This window comes from Strix uralensis, chromosome 3, assembly GCF_047716275.1.
Source record: "Strix uralensis isolate ZFMK-TIS-50842 chromosome 3, bStrUra1, whole genome shotgun sequence".
Lineage (NCBI taxonomy): Eukaryota > Metazoa > Chordata > Aves > Strigiformes > Strigidae > Strix > Strix uralensis.
Genome location: NC_133974.1, coordinates 93574666 through 93598061, shown reverse-complemented (window position 1 = coordinate 93598061; position 23396 = coordinate 93574666). Strand labels below are relative to the sequence as shown.

At 44.1% G+C, this 23396-nt stretch overlaps 1 protein-coding gene across 1 annotated transcript; it reads left to right on the top strand.

The window, feature by feature from the left end:
• Positions 1-921: 921 nt before the first annotated feature.
• MRPS18A (mitochondrial ribosomal protein S18A) lies at positions 922-23140 on the top strand. The gene is made up of 6 exons (XM_074863419.1): positions 922-1057; positions 1250-1281; positions 4728-4832; positions 11858-11981; positions 12800-12866; positions 22407-23140. The coding sequence occupies exons 1-6, from the start codon at positions 958-960 to the stop codon at positions 22549-22551; spliced, it is 573 nt and encodes a 190-aa protein (XP_074719520.1). The 5' UTR covers positions 922-957; the 3' UTR covers positions 22552-23140.
• Positions 23141-23396: the final 256 nt, after the last annotated feature.

Genomic DNA, 23396 nt, shown 5'->3' with positions numbered 1-23396 from the left:
GAAATGACAAAGAGAAAGCAAACAAGCACTTGGGGAAACCCCATGAATGACCTTCGCTATCGAGTACAGTTCAACTCAACCTTAAGTACGCTGTTCATGAAGATACAGCATTATCATCTAAGACGAATGGTTTGTTGGTATCTAAAGTCCCAGTTATCCGACACACTTCCTCAGCTGCCACCTCTAGGCCACCTTTCACCTAAGGCAGGTAGAAGAAGCTAGGAGATGAGGCATGCTATGAAAGATGATGGGAAAAGTGATCTCTCTGCAGCCTACAAGCTGTCTGAGGCTTGCCAAAGGCAAGTGATATTAAAACAAAAATGGAAAGCATCTAAACTGGACCAACTGGTTACAACAGTCCTGGCAAAATACTGCTTCAAATCTTCACCTGCTGAATTACAAACCAGTGCAGGAACATGCACTGACCTCAGCATCCCTGGCAGATACAGACATGAAACTGGCAGATTTAAAACAGGATCCCTTCCCTGGACCCCACAGCTGGCCTGAAACACCCCCTAATGCAGGGGTCACCCTGGAGCTCATCCAGAGGACCCTCTCCACCACCTAGTTTAAGCTAAACCACCCCTTGCTCTTCCTCTCACTAAAGAGCCAGGCGAGACTCGGAAGCTGTGGCTGGAGTGTAGCTCAGCCCTCCACAACACAAAACCAGCACTACCTCTAGATTCATCTCCATCCCAAGCTAATACAAGCTCAAAAAAAAAAAAACCCAAACCAAACCCAACAACTAAAAACCATACAACAAACAGACAGACAAACAAACAGAAATAAGAAAAAACATCCCAGCGGGAAGATGCTGGGTAGGAGAATAACAGACTCCCGCCTCCTCCTTCCCCTCAGGTGACAGGGGCGGGGGAGAAACGCGCATCAAAATGGCGCCGGCAGAGCCCGCCTTCCCGCCGGCGGAAGCGGGAGTGACGGCAGCGCCGCGACGGCAAGATGGCGGCGCCCAGCCTGCTGCGCGGGGGGTTGAGGCGGTTGTTCACCGGGTTCTTCGGAAGCGGTTGGGCCTCGCCGCCGGTCCGAGCCCTCCGGGAGGGTGAGTCCAGGGGTGGCCCCGAGCTGCCCTGCAGCGCCCCACACCCCGCTGCCTCGCCGCGGTCGGGAGAGACGGTTGAGTTCACTGTATTTCACCTTCTCCCCTCAAAAGTACTGTTTCTTTTAGTCCGAATAAATCTCAGTTTGTCCTCTTTTTTTTGTTTTGTTTTGTTTTGTTTTGTTTTGTTTGCAGTCGTGGAGGTGACTGAAGGCAACACGACCACAGTAAGTTCCTGCACTCCTTTTCCTCAGTAGCTGCTCTTGCTGCAGCTTCTTTCTCCTTCAGGGTGTGTGTCCATGTCCGCCCCCCATCCTCCAAGGAAAAAAACAAAAGCAAAAGGGTCGCTTTTCTGCCTGAAAGACATCTCAGGATGTGAAGGCAAAACCAAGGTAGGAGTGTGTTGCAAGTGCAGGTAAGGAATGGAGGGTTTGGCTGCCGAAGGTTGGTATTGTGACCCTGTTGCTGGTGACGGGTGGCTCCAGTCAGCCACCTATGAGTACCAAACCCCTTGCCATACCGCTGGTAAAGTTGGAGGGCATGACTAGAGGCATTTGGGACCCAAAACACAAGAGGCAGTTCTTCAGATGGGTTCGTTTCTTAAAGTAGTGACACTTGGCATCGTCTCAAGTGTGGGCAGGTACAAAGGAGGTTTGCTCAGTGGCTTTGTCACTTCACCTTGGGCTGGCAACCTGATGTGGCATCGCAGGATTGCTCTGTACTGGTAGCATGAAATGCACATCGCTTGCCTTTGATCTGTGTTGTGTTTGTTAATCACTCTGTGTGTGCCATAGTGACTGCAGTTAATACAAAACTTGCATCTGATAACACACTTGGTAAGAAAAAATTTTCAGTGAAAGAGGTATTGTCAAAGGAAGACCTTAAATACTAAAGGAAAACTGCTCCTGAAAATAAACCAGAAACTCTGAAGTAACTGATAAAAAAGAGCTTTTTCTTAGCTATGGTTTAAGACAGGAAGAAAAAGACCAAAGCAGTAGAATTAAAATTTTACTTAATTAACACCATGTGATCTGTTGCACTTTATCAAGAGAATTGTCATTGTTTAGAAGAAGCACTGACATTACTGGGAGAGGAAAGGAGATTGCATTATTCTGGTCACATTATGTATGCCAGTAGCAATCTATGTCTTAGCTGGAGACAAGTAACACAGTTATTTTGAAATGTGTAAATATGATGAGGAGAGGAGCAGGAATTATTTGGGAATAGCTAGAAGAGAGTGCCCAATGCTAACCTATATATACATAAATAATAAGGAAGGGGCAGACTTTTTTGCTTTCTAATGAAACAGACAAAACTTGGTTGTTCATGCCTTTGAAAGCCTTGAGTTTCCTTCTTGTCATGTTTAAAACCTGAATGGAGCAGGTTACTTATGTTAGATATATAATATCAAATAGAGTATGGCAGTTAGCAAGATCTCTAAGCCTGTCAACAAAAATAAATTTAAGGTGTGACAGTAGATGTGATGGAAAGTCTCTTTTTTTTTTTTTTGTTTACAAGTGCCAGAGTACTAATCTTTGCCCAGAGACCTGAAGAGAAGAGCTTGCAAGCATGCCTTGAAGTTGTTTTAACCAAGGCAGGTGTGTGCACACCAACACAACACATGCAGTGGATTGCTGTACTTTGCACTCAGTCAGTTTCAAAGGGGATGTGAATTATAATCACAAAGTCCCGATGCATTAACTGAGACTTGAAGTAAAAAAGTTATGCACTGCAGTAGCAGAGCCCTTTAGAAAAATAATTCTTCCTGGCCCTTTGTAGAAGCATAAGGAATATTTGGATATTTCTACTGATGATTGATCCTAGCATCAGTTTGGGATCTGTCAGTGCCCCTAGATGAGGCAGATCTTGTAACAAATGGCGTAAATTGACCAACCAAAGGGCCAATACATTTCTCAGCATATCCTCTGGTCACTCCATTTATCCTACCAACTCTGTGTCACTCTTTTCTGAATCCATCTATGTCTCATTGCTTTTATCAGTATCAAAGGAAATGTCTGACATGAACAAGATGAATGAATCCCAGAGAAATCTGGATTTCATCAGCATAATGAGATTGTAGAGCCCATATATTCCCTCTTAATTCTCTAACAGAAGAATAATAGAGTGGGTTAACAATATGAAAGTAGTTGAGGAATAATGGCCAAAAACTGTACACAGAAATTTATCTCAAGAAAAAATTATTCTGACCTAGCATTCTGAATCTTAACTCATTTCCAAGATGGAATTACAGTCAAAGAATGGACTGAAGCCAGAATAGCAAGAATCAAGATCAGCTCCCCAGAAAACAACTTTACTGATGAATAGAAAATTAGATGCTGGCCTATATTTTATATTTGTAGTTACTTTTTTTGTTTTTCTAAAACTGGCTGTTCTACTTGTTGGGGGAGGAATCTTACTTAAAAATTGACAATATTCTCTCTCTTTGAGGTACCAAGATGCTTGAACTACAAATAACATATCTGTTTCCATTTTGTCATCACTAGACAAGAAAGATGCAAATTAATGGCATAAAATAGTTCTGACAGTTTAGCTGGATGCCAGTTTCCCATGCATACTTGCAGAAAATGACATGCTTTTCTCTTCCCAGGTTTTCAGGTACAGAACCTGACAGTTCAATCTAAAACAGTCAGCTTTTTTCTTAAGAGTAACATTGCATTCCACACAGGCTTTCTTTTTAAATTCTCTGGTGCTTGCACTATTTGAGGCTGTCAGTTGGTGTTCAAAATTTGGTTTTAATCTTAATTTGGCCAGAGGAAACTTCTAAAGTATTTTGGAGAGAAAAAAATGGCTTAGTTTTATTGTCTTTTCTGTCTGTTCAGCTGCAATTTGAGATAGCTCTTGCTTCTGTTCATGTCCTAAAAAAAAGACAAACGCACATATAGACAGACTGCATATTCCTCACATATCTACATGTAGAAAACAAATTTCTCAAGCTCTTCCCACACACACCTTCTACATGTGTTTGCATGTTACTCTTGAGAAAACTTCAGTGTTAGATGTCACCATTTTGTAGTGAGATAGAAGAGATTATGAAATGATGTCGTAAAGGAATTGTTCAGGGTATTAAACTGGATAAAATATTGATGTATTTTAAAAAAAAAAAAAAAAAACTAACACAAACCCACAGACATCTCCTAGAAGTCCTTTCTTAAATTTAACTTTTGCTCAGAATTTTCCATTAGTGATTTATAATCTAGCAAGCCCATGCATGTTTTTGTCTACAGTATACTTCTGCTATTCTGTGACATTATCATATTCCCAGAAAAAATGTGTTCTAAAGCTTTTGGCTAAAGAGCCACTACAATTTCAAGGCATGGTGGTTCAAAGGAGTGCTGCAATAAATGGAATTCAGGTGAATGAGAACTTCACACTGACTGTGAACTAGTTTATGTTTAGTAAAATATATATATAAGAATTTACCAAATGGTTCTCTATGCCCCTTGGATTTGTTCTTCTCCCCATAGTCTGTATATCCGAAGTGCTTACTATATCTATATATAAGCGAGTTGAATAATGCAGATACTGTTCCCCTTACGTTCGCACAATACTGATCAACGTGTTGTGGACTTGATGAAAAGTATTCCCCAAGTCACAGGTGCAGGTAGAGGTCTAAACTATGCCTGATCATTATATCATTTGAATTGTTCCCTAGATTGAAGGGAGAATTATAGAGGATGCTGAAGCACCAACTCCTCCAAACCCCTCTGGCCAGTGTCCCATCTGTCGCTGGAACCTGAAGCATAAGTATGATTATGTGGTAAGTTTAATGAAGGAGAGTTCCCCCATCCTCATAGCTAGATAAATATTGCTTTCAGATCTACATACTGTACAACCTGCCTCTCATCTTTTGCTGGGTGTAGCAAAGATAGTTAACTCCATCTCTGCTTCTCTGGAGTGTAACAAGAGCTTCCTACATAGTAATTGTTTGCCTTGGGTGATGGTGTTCCTGGGAAAAAGAAGGATGAGCTCATATCAAATAGGAGGTTTGGACTTACACACATGACCATCTGATCCGAGAAGGCTATATATCTCTTCCATGCCCAGCTGCTTTTCAGCATGGCACTTCCAGGAGAATCAAACTGGAATGCAACATTTAGTCAACTGATTCAGGCCTGTTCTAACTCCAGAGAGGCCAAAAGACTTGACTAGATCAATTATATGTCTTCAAGCACTACAATTTTTTATTGGGTCCACTAAGGTAATAACTGTTTTATATAACTTTTAAAACTTAGTGAATATGAAGGAGAGCATACGTGTTTACATTCCTTGCAACGGAAGAGATAGGTTTGATTCAAGCTTTTTGCAGGAAATGCTAATGAGAAGTTTATTAACTAGTGAGAGGATTACTAACACTAAATGTAGAAGATGAGAGGGAAATCCTGTAATGCTTTAAAACAAAAGTACAATGGTCAAGAACACTTTAAGAAGCGTGAGATAGAAGATGCAGAATGTAAATTTACAATAGGTCATTCAAACACAGAGTTTACAGAAGGACTAAGCGTCCCCCTTGCAAGCTAGAAACCCACTATGTGGAATTAGAAAAGAAAACCAGACAGGAACATGCTGTTACTAAGATAAGCTAACAGAAAACTCAGAATAAGTTAATGTCAATAGGATTAGGGTGAGAGAGATACAAATGCACCTGGAGGAAAATAAATCTTTGTGAGAACAAAGGTCTATTAATGAGAGGAAAAGGGGACTGAAAGCCATCTTGCCTGCAGAATGACTAAGCTGCTCACGTGCAGTCCTAGCGCACACACAAAAGAAAAATTATGTTTTAATATCTAGGTAGTAATGGCAATCTTGCAAACGTAAAACAACAGGAAAAAAATGGTACAGAAATAACTTAAGCGTTGAATTAGGTACGAACCAGTAGGCCTGGATTGCATGTAGCCCCAAGATCTTAAGGGAGTTAGCTAACAAATATATTACTTCACTTGCAGTGAAGCTTTACAAAAAACCTAAGGAATCACCAAATGGTTTGAAAATAGCAAGTAAAACACTAAGTAGTTGAGAGAGGAAGGAGAATGATGCTGATGATTACCACTTGGTAATTCAAATGTTGCAAATTCCAAGTAAAATAGCATCAACTAGGAGTAAAAACAAATAACCTGTTGGATATGACTGATTATGATTCATGAATTATGAAGAACATGAGTACAGCAATAGTGCCAGACAAAATACTTGCAATTATGGCAGGCAGGTGAAACAACAGATGTGAGATGTAAATGAAATACCAAGTTTAAATATTTTCCAAAGCCTGTCTTGCAGAAATTAAGTTGTTTAGGATCTGAGTGTTGTCAGTGATTCTGACTCAGGCTGAATGCAATATTAAAACAGTGAAATAAGTTGAAGGCAGGGGAGTATTTAGTGTTCTCTGGTCTGGTTTCTCAACAATCTGGGAAAGCTAAAAATACAGTGAATTTGCAGATGATAATAAATTGGGAGAAATGGCAAACACCATTAAGGTATGGTAAGTACTACAAAACCAGATCACATCTGTTTTGTGTGGCCCATGTTTGAATGCAGTGATTTCTTGCAACTCTTTTCTTCATGGTTGCTGAATTGTGTTGTGATCAAAACAGACTAATCACACTGGAAAATACTTTCTTACAGTTAATATAGTTTTATGTGATGTTTAAATGCGAGGAGTCAACAGCATCATTAAACTGGGTAGTTCTACAGATTTCCAGAAAGCATGCCATGAGTTACAGATTAACAACTCCAGAGAAACTATAAACCGCTGCTCAGGGATGAAATGAGCCATGGGAGCAGATTAAATCTTGGAAATTAATATATAGACTCACTCTCTACTGCTGTCTGTGGTAGAAGACTCTGTTGCACATAGAAATAACAGGGCCATCGAGAACCAAAGAAGCAGTTTTAGACAGTGTGATGCTGTAGAGCCTGAGTTCCAGGATTAGAAGTAGACTGTTGGTCCCAACAGACAATGTAAAGCATGAATCTTAGGTGTGTTTGCAGAGTGAACTAAGGTTACGAGTTTTCTTCCACACTTAAGTTCAGTTTGATTCTTAGATCCTGATTTCTACTGTTCAGTATGGAGGCAAGAGAAAACCAAATGTGAGGAGAGATCCTACAGCAAGAGTCTTAAGAATCATTGCTGAGATCGTTCCTAAGAAATTGTGGTCCTGAGAGACAAACTAGGAACATGTCCATCCTGACTGTCATGTAGTTTTTGAATGCATATGCATCTGGTGTGTATATATATCCAGTATTCCTGCTGTAGAGCAGAGGAGAACCTGGACCAAAAATTCAGAGGGCAGTATGAACTGGTATTTCGGAATTGCAGAAGTTTCTTACCTCAGTATTTAAAAGCATTCTTCTGTTGGGCTGATGAGAACTAGAAGAAATTTCAGTTCTGGAGTAGACCACCTCTTCTGCTTGAATAAGTCCCTTATATGTTTGAATACTTTGTAGCAGTCATGGATTTTCAGGCTTTTAAATGTTAAGGTGAATAAAATCTCCATTTTCTGCACAAAAGCGCACTCTGCTTTTTTTTTTTTTTTTGTTTCCCTGCAGCAGTGATGAGCAGCAGAATCTGGAAATGCTTACATCATAAAGTGCAGGCATTTAACTGTGTGGATAATTAAACAGTGGCACAATTTACTCACTGGTGGTTAATTGTCCTAAAAGTCTGTAAATTGAGAACAGCTATTTTTGTTAAAGATATAGCCTAGTTCATACAGCATAACCTATAATCTATGCTTGGTAAGAGATCAGAATAGATGGATCACAGTGGTTCCTTTGAGATTGATAAGCTGAGATCAGTCAGTTGCACAGAAGGGAAAGTGTGAGCTTTTTTGCTTGGGACGCTTGTAATTGGACTGAATGAGGCACTGTGAAAAGGGAAGTGTTGAATTAGCCCCTGAGGGAGCTGAGTAATATGACCTCATAGGACTTTCCTTTTGTCATGTGCAACTAGCACAGTCTAAAGTAGCGGCATAATGAGTTACTTAGGCTGTCAGGGAACTGGGGGACCAATGTCTCCAAAGTTATTAATCAACTGAACAGGCATTGTGAGCACTAGCAGGTCATGATTCCAACCTGCCTCAGCTGTGTTGTGGAGGGCTGCAGTTGTCTTTGCCAGTTCAGTCCTTAGTCTATGCTAAGGCTCAGGATAACAGAGCCGAAGGTATAAATTCCCAGAGTCTGTGGTCTGTGTGTGTCTGTCCATTGAAACAGAGACCTCAGTTGAGTTTTTTCGCATCCATTGGAGATAAAAAATTATTTTGGTCATTGTCAGGATGCAACTGGATTGAAACCTGTAATCCTGTTACGAAATGCCTGGAGAATGGTGTACAGCTCTCAGGAGTAAGGGAGGAAGGAAAAAACAGACTCTTGTATAACTAGAAATAATGACTGGCAGATTTGTATGATACAGCCCAGTAGTTATTCGGCTACACAGACAGAACTCTTCTTGTGGTAAATGAACATTTTAATGAATCGCATGTAAGCAGTCAAGGATCCTGCTTTTCAAAGTGTCTGCAAATATTAAAATGCAGAGAAGTGTCTGCACTTTGGTTGCCATCCATTCACAAGAATGTGCTGTACATAGTGTTTCGTTTAGCAAGTTTGTCCAGCCCTTTTAGAGGTGAAGGCTAAACTTGTTTTTCATTTTCCCCCTTATCCACTTCAAACATCATTAGTCTGAGTAGGCAGTAAATATGTCATCTTGCTTTGGCAGCAATTAGGGGAAACCAAACTGCAAACTTTGCCTATTAGCCCTAGATTAATTCAATCCAAGTTGTTTTCATCAAATGCTGCAGATTACAGGGGTGGGAATCTGGGTCCAGCCTCGTGGGAGCTGTCCAGTGATTAACTCAAATCTGTGGTTACAGGCTTGGCTGTCCACTAGCACAAAATATGAATTTCATGGAACATGACGGCACCATGAGAACTTGCCAGACATATTTTTTTTTCTTTGACCGCTCCACATACTTGTTCGCTTCCCTCCACAGCTGCCCCGTAAAGTTGGCTGTACCTGTGTGCTTTCTCCCTGTGGTAAGATGTATCTGTGCGAGTACTCTGGGAGAGGCACCTGACCTGTTAACTGTGGGGATCTTCAGAAATGGACAAACCCTCTGTCAGGTGTGCAGCATTTTAAGCCAAATGGCGTGAGTGCAGTTTGGAGCTGCAGCTGGGGCATAGATGATTTCAGTTAAGAAATGACTGCCACACAAGGGTGTTGGTCAGTTGGTGATACTGTTGGTCAGAGATGATAACAGAGAATGGATTTTCCTGATTTTTTTTTCCACAGGGAGAAAAAGAGAGACTATCTCCCTTTGCTTCCCACCTCCCCCCTTTGCATGGAAACACTTGATAACAACCCGGTGACTCCATGAGGCGTGGTGGTAATACGAGAAATCACTTGGACCACACACACCCTTCACAAGAGCCTGTGGCCTACTTAGGCTTTCATGACTGCAAAGACTGGAACAGCCTCAAACTTGCCATCAGATCCCTTTTTCCTCTTCCCCACAGAGTAATGCAGCAGACTAGTAGAAAAGTCTAGAAAGTTTTTCTCTTTCTAGGCACTTGGAGCTGAACAGTCCTTTTTCACTTAGGGAAGTGATATGTTTGTGCTAAATGGCAAATAGAGCTGTTGGCGATTTGGAGAACTGGATGGCTAAAGAAGAGGAAAAAAGGGAACGGAGTCTTGCTCTGGTTTCCTGAATCCAATCCAGTGCATTTCAGGAGTGGCTGAAAGTCAGTGCCCTTGGAGTGTTTGGTTGGCCTCTGTCCAGTTTCCACCAACGCAGCTGGCACCAACCGGTCCCTTGGTTACTGTTCTCATTGGCAAGGCCATGTGTTAGCTGGGCTGAGGACACATTGCTTCCGTTTTAACCATAGATGGCCTCTCAGGAGCTTGCTGCTAGTTGCTCAGCTGTGCCTTTCTTGTTCTTTGGATACAACATCACTCTCTATGGTGGTTGGTAAGTCATTTTGTATCAGTGAGAAGTTGTCTAACCTGCCGTGTTTTCAAAGGAGCTGGATCTGAAAATCAGCCTGATCACATTCAGTGTAGACAAGCGGAGGTAGAAAGGAAGCCAGATAAGGGAAGAGGAAAATTGTGTGTCATGATGGTATTAGTGAGAGTGGGATTGAAGGTGGGAGGGGGGAGGACAAAAACAAACCAGAAAAACCCAAACCAGACAAAAAAACTCTAAATTTTGACTGCAACACTTGCATGACAGCATCTGTCAGAATCAGTCATTACAGAAAGGTGTACTGAATTCCAGCAGGCCCCTTCAGAGCTGAGCTGGTCTTGTGCAATGGGGATGGATGTATAATTCCTAGATATCTGGGTTTTCTGAATACTCATTTTATATCCACTTGTGATTGTTTGCCTTTGCAAGGGCAGTAAATGAATGCTCCAGGGAGCTGTTTGTAAAAGAGCAAAGATAGTGGGGTGGGAGCAGGTCTGCGAATCTGAGCAACAGGCAGAGTCAGGGTCACCCAACGTGAAAAGCAACAGGTACTCTTTGTTCTTGCCTCTTGCCCTAGACAGCGGGGGTGTAAAGTGCTGACGTACCTGGTTTGAATTCTTGTTCTGTCAGGGTGCTTGCTGGCAGGTCCCATCCAGCCTGCAGGCAGCCTCCGCATGGTCCAGCTACCTCAATTATGAACATGTTTACAACAGCGGTGGAGAAGTAAACTATCAACCAGCAATGTCTGTCAACAGATGGGGAAAAAACAAGCACATAATCTCCAGAGGCCCTTTGGGCCAACTTATGCTGACGTCAGCATGTCAAGGGGACCTGCCTGTATTGGCCTGAGGGGTACAATTGCACTGGTGCTGCGTGTGGAAATGGAGAACACGTATCTAAATACTGGGCTGTTGCACTATGTACAGTTAATAGGACACTCGTGCAACAGCTGTTCCTGCTGTGTTTAAAAGTTTGTCATCCCAGCCCTGTGATACTCTCTGATCCTAGAGATCCCTTTAATTTTGTTTTTATTAAGAGTGCTTTACATTTCTAGAGCTCTTAATTGGAAAGGTCAACATCAGTGTAATCTAAATGATTGTTGAATCGCAAACAAACCCTCAGCATGCTCCGAGTGCTCCTTGCATCCAGTGTGGCTGTAACAGCCCCACCTAATGCACGCACAGTCCTAGGACTGAAGACAGGAATTCATCCTATTAGGTCTTTCTCATCAGCACACATTATTTTCTTACAAAAAGCTTCTTCGTGCAAGATCTTGGACCGTTTCCCTGCTCTCCACCCCTCCAGAGAGACATGAGGGAAGTTCCACCATGGGAAACTGGGTAAAAGTTTGAGGAGTAGATAGCAGAGAACAATCCTGCTCTGAGGGAACAAGGAGGGGACCAGAGGTGATCTAACATATCTGTGACCTTTAGGATAGCAGCTGTGATGGCATTTCCAGTTGTGTAAACACTATCCATCTGTAGGTCTTGTGTAACTGTGCCTGAGTACCTAGGACACATTATCTTAGCTAGAATCTTGGAGCAAGCGACAGTGAAGTAGCAGGAATTGCAGCTGACATCATGTGTTTACACTAGTGAAGTCAGGGGAAGACTCAGACCATCTGAGTGACCTTACTGAGCTAAGCTGGCAAGTGGAGTGACAGCAAGCAAAAGCCACTTGTTGTCAGGCTGCAGCCAAAATGCGTAGGAAGGAATCATTGTTTTGTTTTGCTTTGAGTTCTGTACACAGCGCAAGGGTCAGCACAACACCTAAGAATCACAGCAGTTAAAGTAGCTGTAGCACTGGTGGTTTTGCTCTTCTCTTGCTCCCTCAGGATGTCTTGCTGCTGAGTCAGTTTATCCGTTCTGATGGAGGGATGCTGCCACGAAGGATCACAGGCCTCTGTGAGGAAGAGCACAAGAAGATTGCTGTCTGTGTGCAGATGGCTCACCGTGCAGGTACCTAGCCGCCTCCTGAGACAACCCCTTACTGTGGGGTACCCATAGAACCCCTTGAGAAGGATCTCCCACCCAATTAGTATAGCTCAGTGAGATGTCATTGTCCAGTCACCTAGCAAACTCATTTATGGTCCAAGTGCTGGGACAGGATGATGGAACAGAGACCACTTGTTGTGTTTTCTATGTGTCTTGGCTCCTGCCTTGGCAGCAGACATTTATCTCTGTAGATGAGTCTACCATTGCAGAAAGATCTGGGAAAGTGGCTCAATCTCTAGTAATTAAAGATTAAATACCAGCTTCTGAAATTACTTGATTTAGTGTAAGCTTGACCTACCCTGTTAATAACCTGCACCTGTCTACCATCTGCCATGTGAAGACTTTTTTGCTTTACCCTGGCAGCGGGACCCAGGTTGACACGGTCAGAGTATTGTGCTGATCTTTATGCCTGGTACCTGAGTTGTATTCAAGTTAAATGGGTGAGAATTTTAATGGGCAGATTTTCATCCTGGAGATGAAATCTGATTGGACACTAGTGCTCAATGTCCTCTCAAAAAGCCTCTTTAATGAACCCAAGTGGCTGTGACTTTATTGTATTTCCTCTCTATACCCAGTAGAACCTCCTAGCTTCTCTTTGGCAGGGGTGCAGGTTCAGCAATGACTAAAGATAAAATACCCTTTCTACTGTACTTGTGTTTTTGCTGTGCTGTCCCAGTGGGGACCTGGGCTGCCTGACCTGCAAGGTGCAATGTAACTTCTGGATGCTATAGAGGCGAGGAAGCCCTGCAAAATATTCTCACGCATTTCTTTTTCTGTTTCAGGTTTGTTGCCAAACCACAGGCCTCCACTGCCTGAAGGGCATATTCCCAAGAAACCCAAGCTCAACAGGTGAATAGTCTTGTCTTTCCACATCTCTTTTTTTCAGGAATGGATTGGGAGAGGAAAAGCAGTTCCTTATAACTGGGTAGAACATGCCTCAGGCAACAGAGCTCAGAGTACTCATAGCATTTCAGAGAATGAAGGTCTGTCACAGTATTCTCTTGTCTTTTAAGGACAAACCACATCTCATTCAAACCATTTATCCACACAGGATTAAAACTGCCACACCTGTTAGTCTGCCCTCCCTTCCTCAGCTGCACTCGCCTCCTCATCACTAACGCTCAGTAGGGCAGTTACAGGAGGCTGCCACAGAGATGGAGTCACAGCATCACAGAGTAGTTGAGGTTGGAAGGGGCCTCTGGAAATCATTTAGTGCAAACACCCTGCTCGGGCAGGTTACCCAGGACTATGTCCAGTTTTGAGTATCTCCAAGGATGGACCTTCCACAGTTTCTCTGGGCAGCATGTTCCAGAGAACAGCACTCATAGTGAGACAGTGTTTTCTTACGTTCAGACAGAATTTCTTGTGTTTCAAGTTGTGTCCATTGCCTCTTGTCTTGTCACCGGGCACCACTGGGAAGAACCTGGCTCTGTCTTTACACCCTCCCTTCAGGTATTTATTGGTAAGACCCCCATGAGCCTTCTTTTCTCCAGGCTGAGCATTCCCTTCTCTCTGAGCCCTTTGGTGCCCGGCCCCAGCAGCAGGAGGATGCCCAGGAGGGGTACCAGGAGTGAGTGGGGGGCTGAGCAGCTAGCAGGGGCCCATCACAAGCCTGTTCCCCTCTGCCCCATCCCCATTGCCCCCAGTCAGTGATTTGCCCTCTGACTGCCCTTCCTATGCAACAGGGTCTCTTCCCCCTCCCCGGCCTGAATGGCCCCTGGCCTTTGGTGGGCTAAGGGAAAGCCTGCGGCCCTTCTGTGCTGGGCACTCAGAGGTGCTAATCCCCTGTTTATGACCTCACACTCTGTTTCCATGGGGATGTCAGAGCGGTTTATGAACCTCGCATTAGCAAGCCATGGGGTTACCAGAGGCCATGGGGCTGTTGCTGGGAGAGCTTAGGCTGCAGGGCTGGGGATGGCTGGAGACTCCTGCATTTCAGGTCTGACTCTGCAGTGAAGATTTGAAGCAAGTTCTTGGAAATGTCCCTTGGATGCTGGCAGGCTGTGTACTGGGTATCAGTGGGGATCAAATTAGAGGGCTCCACATTTGATGCAGCCCTGTAGCTGTCAGATATTTCAACCCTGAAAAGTTCTTCTTTCCTGTGTCTTACCAAGTCTTTGGGATTCTTTAGTAGCTGTGTCTATGTAGCAGCTGTGGGGTGGAGCATGTTATCTAGTTAGCACTCACATAGCAACCCTGTATAGCAGGTTGAGACAGGAAATGGTAAATCCTGTATCTTGCTGGAGTCACACCAGTACTCCAGATGTAATGGCCTGACTCTTATAAATTGTTCCATAGACTTTTAGAGAGAACAAAGAACGGATACCTCTGGATACATTCTACATGCAAGTAGGTGTGCTACACCTCTAAAATTAAGAGATTTAAAGTAGAGATTAGTATCCAAGCCCTCCCTATTGCATTGCTAGTCCCTCCCTACACCACCCTTGTTTTTCTCTTCCCAGCAAAGGAACGTAGCAAGCAGGGTGGAAGCAGAGTTCAGAAGGAGAGCAGAGCTGTTGCTGACGAGATGGAACAGCATTGAAATAGGCAGGCTTTAGGGTCTGGGTGGAGACGAGAGAAGGAGATAAAGAAATCAGATTGAAAGTTTTGATGGTGGGGCTGGAACTAAACAAATGAATCCCAGAGCCAGGATAGAGTGCAGGGGTACTTCGGGTGTGCTCTCCTGGTGCCTCGGAATACTGTCTTGCCTTCCTGCTAGAAGGGAAAAGCTCTGCATCTTGGAGCCTTGCGAAATCTTGGCTGTTGTCGTTCTTTGAGAGTTTTGACTGTGCATACCTGCACCTGCACTTCTCGCATTGCTCTCTGGAACAATAGCTGGCGCCACATAAGGCAGGAGATATGATTGCTTTCTTCCTCTAGCCTGAAGGGAGGACTGAATGGTACCCACATGCTAAAGACATTCAACCAGTACTTATTTTGGGAATGAAGCCAGAGCTCTTATCAAAAGTTTCCCACATAAATGACTTGTCCAAGCTTACCTTGTCTTTGCTGCTGTACTTGTTTCTAAAGCTGTCTGTAAGTCCGTAGTAGGGAAGCACTCAACCTGTGGTGCTGCCACATGCAAGTGAGCTGGCAGGGGAGGACAGGGGCAGAATCAGGCCGGGACTTTTGAGACGAACAAGCTGCCTTGTTCAATGCCATGAGAACATGACCAGGTCATCCTCTAATCCTGCCTTGTGTAATATCAGGGCTGCACGTCTAAATTAGCCTGTTCCTTCACTGTATTTGTGTCTGCTGGGTTTTTAAGTGCCAGTTCAAGAAAAGATCAACAGGATCTACAGAGAACCTATTATAGCAGGCAGTACATTGCACAGTTCAGTCACGTATTTTCCAAACCCTTGAGCTTCAGTTCTTCTTGAGATCACCGTATTGGCTGCTCTAGTCACCTTTACCTCTCTGCTTAGATGAGAGATAATAATGCCTTTTTGCACTGCTGCTGTAGCCCTGATGCCAATGGCGAGAAACGGAGGTGCCTCATAATATGCTTGGGCCCCTTGTTAAAGCTCTTTCAAGACAGAAACACAAGTAATGTACATTCCTTAACATCAGTTTAACCAGCCCCTGTGCTCTCTGGCTCTGCCTGCCATGATGGCTTTTTCCTTGCTCCACCAGTGGGTCTACTGTGAGTGTGGTGTTGAAATATGCTCTTCCGCACACCATTCCCTCCAAAATAACCCTTACCAGCCACTCTTCAGGAGCAGACTGAAGTGCCCATGTTGTAGATGCTAGAGCTATTGAATTGTCACCAGCTGCCTGAGGAGCCTTTAACCTGATCTGTGAAGGAATCAGGGATCCTGGCACAACAGCACCGATGCTTGCAAAGGTGAAAGAGGTGTCACTTTCTTGGCTCTGCAGGAGTCTGGTCCTCCTTGGTCAAAAGAAAGTCATGCAGCAACAAGCCAGCAAACAGAGATGGAGACAAACCTGTATCAGGGCTGCAAACTGAGAGGGATAGTTCTCACAGGTGGCTAGTAGTATATGGTATACTGTGAATTTAGTCCATTCCCAGTCGCATGGCCTCTGTTCCTGCTGTCTCTCCCCCTTGCTCTTCTGCACTTGCTCTCTTATCATCAGGATCTTAACATCTAACATCAGGTTTCATTGCACATGGAAGGCAGCTTTGCATACAGAAGACAGTTCCTGCTATACTGTTCTAAACTGGGAAGGTGTGAGGTGAAAAGAATAGACAGAGCACTGTAAAGATACATAGTGCGTCTCAAGACTGTCACAATAAGCTTTGCCCTGCTGAAGGACAGCATTTCTCTCTGTTTTATCTGTACTTTTGAGTGTTCACCCCTTCTGCCCTGAAATTCCTCTCATTGCCCCCCTGTAAGCAATCTGTTGTCTAACTTCCCTCTGAATTGAGAAATTATTCACTTTTTTAAAGTAGGGACTTCTGAGAAGTCACTGTCTACTCCAGACATTACCCCACATATTTCTATGAGAATTCCTACCATCTGTGGACAGAAAATCTTACACTGAGCTGAAGAATGTTTTGCTGATGGTAGAGCTCTTGACATTAGACTACACCATCAGCTGGTAGACTGACAGGACCAAGATGAAAGCCTAAGATAACCTTAGGGAGTGATTCCACTCACACCACCTGAGATTGAGGGAGATTCATTTTGGGGAGTGTAACTTGAAGCAGGAGTCAGAGCCCAGCACCTCTACCATAATACAGACCTCAGCATTCACTTACTGCATGTAGACTCAGAGGAGCAACTCCTGCCTGGCTGAAGTCTGGCAGATTACTTCATTTGGATAAGTAATCCCTTTCATTTCTCTCCAGTCTTGCAAAGTTCTGGTTGATGCTCCCTTTGGCCAGGCTTCTTCCAAGGTTGTGTCAGTATTTTTGAGAGCAGCTTCATCTGCTGCCAAAAGAGGGACGAACCAGCCTGATGAAAAACTACTTTGTCTTTGCTCTTTGCCCCTGAGACAGTGCACAGGCCAGCTGCATGGGAGGAACCCTATGGCTCCTGGGCAGAGGTGCTAAGGAAGCATATAAAGAAGGGCTGAGGAATTGTGTTAAAATATACTTTTGGGAGCAGAAGAAAAGCTGCTCCTGAGCTTTTCCTTGGCTGCAGTTGTGGCTATCTTGGCCAGAATGTTTGGGCCCTGTCACGGTCACCCTGTTTAAAGTGAGCCTGCTTCAAATCCAAAGTGTCTGGCATGCAGGGGCTAGCACCTAGCTAAGATTAAAATGTAACATGCCACTGTACGGAACTATCAGCAAACTGTCTTAATGAGGGTCAGGGGTGCTGCCCTGCCATTGACCTAGTGATCTGAAGTGTGGATTTATCATCCAGAACCCCTCTGCCTGCTCTGCCCCTCCATAAGGTGCTCTTCTGGTGCTTATTCAAGGATGTTTTCCAAACAGCAGAATCTCTGCTCTATTTTCTGAAGTGGTTTTATTGTCTCCATTGTACAAATTTTGGACATTCCCTCCTACATGTCCCAGATTTCTCTGCAGAGGTAAGAATTTCCCTGCTTTGCACTGGGTCACTTGGCAGCTGGCCTTTACTTACCCACCCTCTCCTGATCCTGTTTCTACCTCTGGAATGCAAGAGGAAGAGCAGAATGCTTTGGGAAGTAGTGGCCTGCAGATCCTGCCTTGTTCTTGATCATCCAGCTGTCTAGCACAAGGGGTCACCCATCCAGGATGTAATGTAACGTAGAGGACAAGATTGGGAACTGCAGAAAATGGTATAACATGAAAGTGAAATGCCAGTTTGAGCCAAGCTGTGTGGTCCTGGGGGTGGTAGGAGATGTATGGGAACACCCTGTGGTCCGAATTCAACTGGGGAGTGCTCCACAGCTCTCTCTTTTACCCCCTGCAGGTGGGACAGCATCCAGGTGAGACTAACCAGGATATTTCTCATTTCTTGGACTTCATTTCTTTGCCTTTTCTCTTTCTATCTGATTTGGTTTTGACAGTGATAGCTCATGAATGTTACCAGTTAACTGCTTTACTATCTATGAGTGCTTTTGAAGAAATATGGCCATGGGAGTACCCACATCATCCATAAACTCTTGAGTCTACTGTCCTCCCCCTCTCTTTCATATCATTTGTCTGCAGAACTTGAACATGGAAAACCAATGAAGTTTACCCCCATCAATGAAGAATTACTCCCTGCAGTTCATTTTCTCATGTTTGGCCCAGTCTGGGGTTTTCAGTGTTTCCAAGGAATGACGCCACAAGCCAATTTGTCTTGCAGCCAAGGATTGTTCCCTCATCCTCAGCCTGAATTCTCCCTTTCATAACTTCCTGCTGTTATTTCTGTATCCATTTGTGCCCAGCCTGGCATGTTCCAGTTAAGTGCTGAAGCAACAAAATATTTTCACTAGCTCATGAAGCTGAGGATGTTCTCAGGAACTTCACCAGCACAGTACAGAGTGACAAACTGTTCTCCTATTCTTGAGTCATGTGTGTGCAGGCCGCCACACACCAGAACCATCGGGGAAATGGTCAAGCACAGCTGCAGGTCAAACTTCTGTCCTTGCTTTCAGGAATGGAAACCTGAATAGTTCAGGAGTCTTCTTTCCAGCATGAAGGTTGTCGCATGGATAATGTGGACTAACACTCTATCCAGAACAGTCACGGACTTCAAGCCAGCCAGCATCTAGATGTTCTCTTAATGTGAATATAGCACTCATTTTCTTCTGACAAGTCAAAAATATTGGTTAAAGCACAACACTGTGAAGTTGTTCTCTTTCCAGAAGGGCTAAGGGATGTCACAGGTTCCCTGTGTCTGGGCTCTGTCAGCAAGAGGTGCTGTAGATTATGGAGTACTTGATTTTGAGTGTTCAGCTGCCACTCCATTTTCAGCTTCCTACTGGAAGAACAGAACTTGGCACAGATAATATCCAAGTCAATCCCTCCTCCATCACCTGAACTGAAGGAGTTGCTGTGTGTTAGGAAAGTCAGGTTCCCTATGAACTCCTCATGAATTACAAAGTTCTCAGGCTCTGTGGACACCTCTCATCCCTGGGAGCAGAATCCGGTTTCACTGCTATCAGCGTTTCACTCCAGCAGCATGTGGTTTCTTTCATCTGCATGGAAACTGTGCTGTTCATAGCACGTGAATTCAAAAGCAAAGAGCCAGAGCGGCTGCAGGTGAGCAAAGCCAAGAGGTGTCATGGGAAGGGATGTGGCAGGGAGGAGGCAGGCTTGCCAGCACTTTGATCGAGTGCTTCCTGCAGTCTGTAGCCCTCTGCCTTCTGCGCTTAATCCAAACAAAAGCCATATTGAAAAAGTTCGGTGAGGGTTCAGAAGTTCAGCCTTGAACTGCACCAGCATGGCCTGTGTTTGGGCTGTGTGCAGGACTGCAGTTGCCCCATGGGTAGGTCATTTCCCTCACCCGGCACATGGAAGCCCTGTGCTAACTCCCAGGTGTTAAGTGGCAGCCTCTGAGTGGGAAGCCATTGGGGTCCTCCTGCCCACTGAATAAAATCCATGGAAATGGACTTCCACGTGCCACAGAGATTTTAGGCAACTGCAACGACTGCAGGTGACTAACCACAGTTGTTTCCATCCTGTTTATTTCTTGCCTTTTCCCATCAGGGAAATCCCACCAGGATTCCCATCACACTTTATCCAGGCTACTCATTTGTGCAGCTAGAGTCTAGGGATTCTGGTTGTTGCCCAGGATCCTACAGTACTCAAGGGGGCAAGCAGAGCCCCGAGGTGAGTTGCTGGTCCCCAAGACTGGCAATTCTGTCCCCCTTTGTCCAGAGTGAGAGCTCTGCATGCTGAGTTAACAGGTTAGGAGACTGTTGGACCAGCTGCATTTGGCATCCACATGGAGGCTCTGTCCTGACAACCCTCAGCTGGTTGAGAAAATTGAAGAGAAAGTCTGCCAGTGTGTGTTTGTAGGTTATTTTAAAAACTCCCCAAGACAAACCATGTGGTTGGATACAATGGAAAGTTGGGTGACTTAGCTAGAAAAGGGGGTACACTACCTTATATGGACAGCAGAGTTTGCAGAAAAGGCCCGTGTGCTGGGGTTTGAAGCTCTCATGTGAGTTTTGTGGATTGTTTTTACTCTCAGAAAAAAAAAAATCTGTGAAACAGTAGGAACTGGGGTTAGTCAAAGAGGAAAAGGAACTTTGTAGACTGACTGCTCCCAGGCATCAGGCTTTTGCCACTGCTGAATCAAGGTAAAAAAAAAAAAAAAAAAAAAAGGCAGCAAACAAAATAGGACAAGTTTGAGTTTGGGACAAAGCAAGTATTAAAAGCACTAAAAGCAAATGTGCTCCAGGAAGGGAAAGCGTCCAAATGTGTGTTTCAGCTAACAATGAAAAGCTCCAGCCTGCAGTCTCCAAAGGAAGCCAAAAGCCTGGACCAGAGGGCTGGATTAGACCTGCTCAAAAGAGAAATAACAAAAGCTTTAAAATCAGGCCATTACTAAATCCTCCTTCCTATGCAGAATTGGGGTGTGCACTTCCAGCCCCCACACAGAAACAGAGGGATTTCTTAAAAAGCCACTGTCTGTCTAAACCTGCACACAGCATTGATGTGTATCTCACATTCACACATTCACTTCTCTCCCAGTGAGATCATTTATTATCACGGGAGCACTTTCCCGTAAGCGTGTGGACACGTGACCAGAACTGCACTTGGCACACTGATGCATTAAAACAATTTGGGATTTTTTTCCTCCTTCACTGTAAGTGCAGTCTCATGATACCAAAACTTGCACTACAGACCTCCCCCTGCAGCAAGGGAAATATGAAAAGAAGGACCTACCCCCATGTGCCCGTCCAGTACCCCTGCAGCTTCTCCCAAAGGAGATGCCTTTCCATGGTTTGTTGCCAGATTCCAAACTGGGGACCTGCATTTGGTCTCTCTGAACTCCCTTTGCATGTGAAATTAGAGACAGGAGAGTCTCTCCTGCTTCCTGTCCTGATGTTGTTATATAAGGGATTCCACTAATGCACTAGCATACATTAAAGGTCAAAAGGGACTAATTTAGTGAACGCATAGGAGAACAAGTGGCTGATCTTGCTCTATGCTGTCTCCCAGATCCCTCCTGCTGTTGCTTCTAGGTGTTCTAAGTATCATAAACTCCTCAAAGCAAAAGCAAAGCATTTTGGAAGTGGCTTCATTTCAGTGGCAGGAACCTCCAAATGTGATTCATTTTTCAATTTGTTCTGTTCGGGATTGCTGAGGAAGAAAAGTGCTAGGAAAATGAGCTGCTGTTATATAGTCTGTAGCTGCCTGGCATAGCGAGCTTGCTTTGTAGTTCTTAGGAATGTGCCAAATGCCTTCAGACAAATGCATTACATGGTCTCTGTCCAAAGTTCTTAATATCTCAAATTTGCACGATGCAAATAAAAGGTAACAAAGCTGTTTGAGGAGAGGATGACTGATTGAGGTTACGTTAAGACCATGGGATTACTCAACAGAGGCATGCAAACATCGCTGGACAAAGTTTATCAGTCTGTTCCAAATTCTAATTTGTTCGAGCATTGTTTGTGCAGATTATGCTAGGGTCTTACTTTGGATCTTTATTGTCTGAAAAGACTCCTCTTTCTCTGAGGACCTCTATTCCCCTCTCTACTGGTAGCAAAAGATTTAAAGCCTAACAAAACTCGAGGCCACCCAGCCACAGGGTAAGACTTCCAGTAACTGATTCTGGATCTGAAATCCCCCGCCTGTTTGCAAAGCCAAGTCTAAAACTTCAAATGGTAAAAAGCAGAGGATATTTGCCAGACATTGCTCTTCACAGAGATTTGTAGTTGTGATGATAATTCCATTCTAGTACCTCTTATATTGTAGGTTCTGACTTCCTGCACCAGCAAGCTGCAGTAGTATTGTACAGAGAACGCTAAAGCAAATGTGGACATATGAAAATAAAAGACTAGGCCAGAAACCCATCTTATGCAGAAGAAATAACCAATTATCCGCCGACAGTAAACAAATCCCTTTTTAGAGACTTTATTTCTCACAGAGTTTAGCTTTTGTAATTAGTTTACCTTATTGAGGCCAGATGTTGAAATGACACCTCCCATAGAGTCCAGATGCATTCGGTCTTGGACTTAGTTGCAATGAAAGGATTTGGCACTCCAGTTTAGCTGCAGGTGGACAACTTGCCAGCGGCCTGGAGGCTATACCTGATTTGTTTTGTGAGACTGGAAGTCAAGCAGGTGCCAGTGGGTTCAGTACAGAGGTGCAGCTTAGAAGTTCCAAAACAAACAAAAATTCCTTTCCAGTGGTCCCTTCTGGATTGAAGGAGCTCTGCTCACGGTTATTCCTTTTATAAAGAGGCGTGTGGGGAGGCAAAGGCTACAGTGCCTGCTCTTGCCTCAGTCAGAACCTCTTCTCAGTGATCGGTCTCAAACTGAAATGTGTTTGTGTTGTTTTGACAGGTATCTGACCCGCTGGTCTGTCAGATCTGCAAAGCCCATCTGGAAGAGGGGCCCTAAGTGGTGCAGAATACCCATGCCGGTCGGACACCCTTTGCTGAAGGATAATGTCAAATATACCCACAAGCCTCTCTATTTAAACCACTAGGGGCCAGAACTGGCACAGTCAGTAAGCACAGCTGTTTTCCACTGTTCTGCTTTTTTTGCAAGTTTGTCAGTATCTCCAATTTTCTTATTCCAAAACTGTCATTAGTACTCTATATTGTCTCCAGTGCATAAGCTGCGATCTGCTCCTCAGGAGAATACAAGATTCAGCAAAGCAAAGTTGAATGTGCAGAATAATTTGGAGAAAGCAGGGGGCAAAGACTTGTACCTCAAAGCCAGAAAGGATCTGAAGGCTTTTGTTTCATTATGGTCCACGGCTGGGTTTGGAAAACAATGTTTCCTTCTTTTTCCAGCAATGAATGGTGATTCCCCATTAACATGTGTTTCAACTCAGATTTGCTTCATTTGGGCTTTTGTACCTGAGACACTGATGAAGAAAAAGTCTCCTGCAGCACTATGTTTCCTTGGCAGTAACAGAAATTGTTAATGAATTTTTTTATAATCAGTAATTTGCAGCAGAACACCTGTGGCAGTGGCAGATGGGCATGTGTGTGTCTTACGTGTCCCCTGAAGGATTCCTGGCTTGTGCTTCACTCCTGGATCTAGCAAATACAGAATGTTGACATCCTTGATGACTTGGCCTGTTTTTTTCCCCTTGCAAATGGATTTGCCATCCGTCTTCTGTGTCAGTGATATGGCTGCTTTGAGGGATAGATTGGGACTGATAGATGTGCATAATTTTCCATCCTGTAACTAAAAGGTGGCACCATTTCTCTCCCTGTACAGTACATGTACACACCTTCTACCTACTGACCACTACTACTTGAGAAGTGCTACTTACAGGGCTGGTATAAAAGGCTCATTAAATTTATCAGGGTCATTATTGCT

Bases quoted from the DNA above. Each gene is read 5' to 3' on its own strand.
- MRPS18A (XM_074863419.1), top strand. From the start codon at position 958: ATGGCGGCGCCCAGCCTGCTGCGCGGGGGGTTGAGGCGGTTGTTCACC. The intron at 1,058-1,249 runs GTGAGTCCAGGG...TTTTGTTTGCAG, and splicing joins GGTCCGAGCCCTCCGGGAGG to TCGTGGAGGTGACTGAAGGC. The intron at 4,833-11,857 runs GTAAGTTTAATG...TTGCTCCCTCAG, and splicing joins AGCATAAGTATGATTATGTG to GATGTCTTGCTGCTGAGTCA.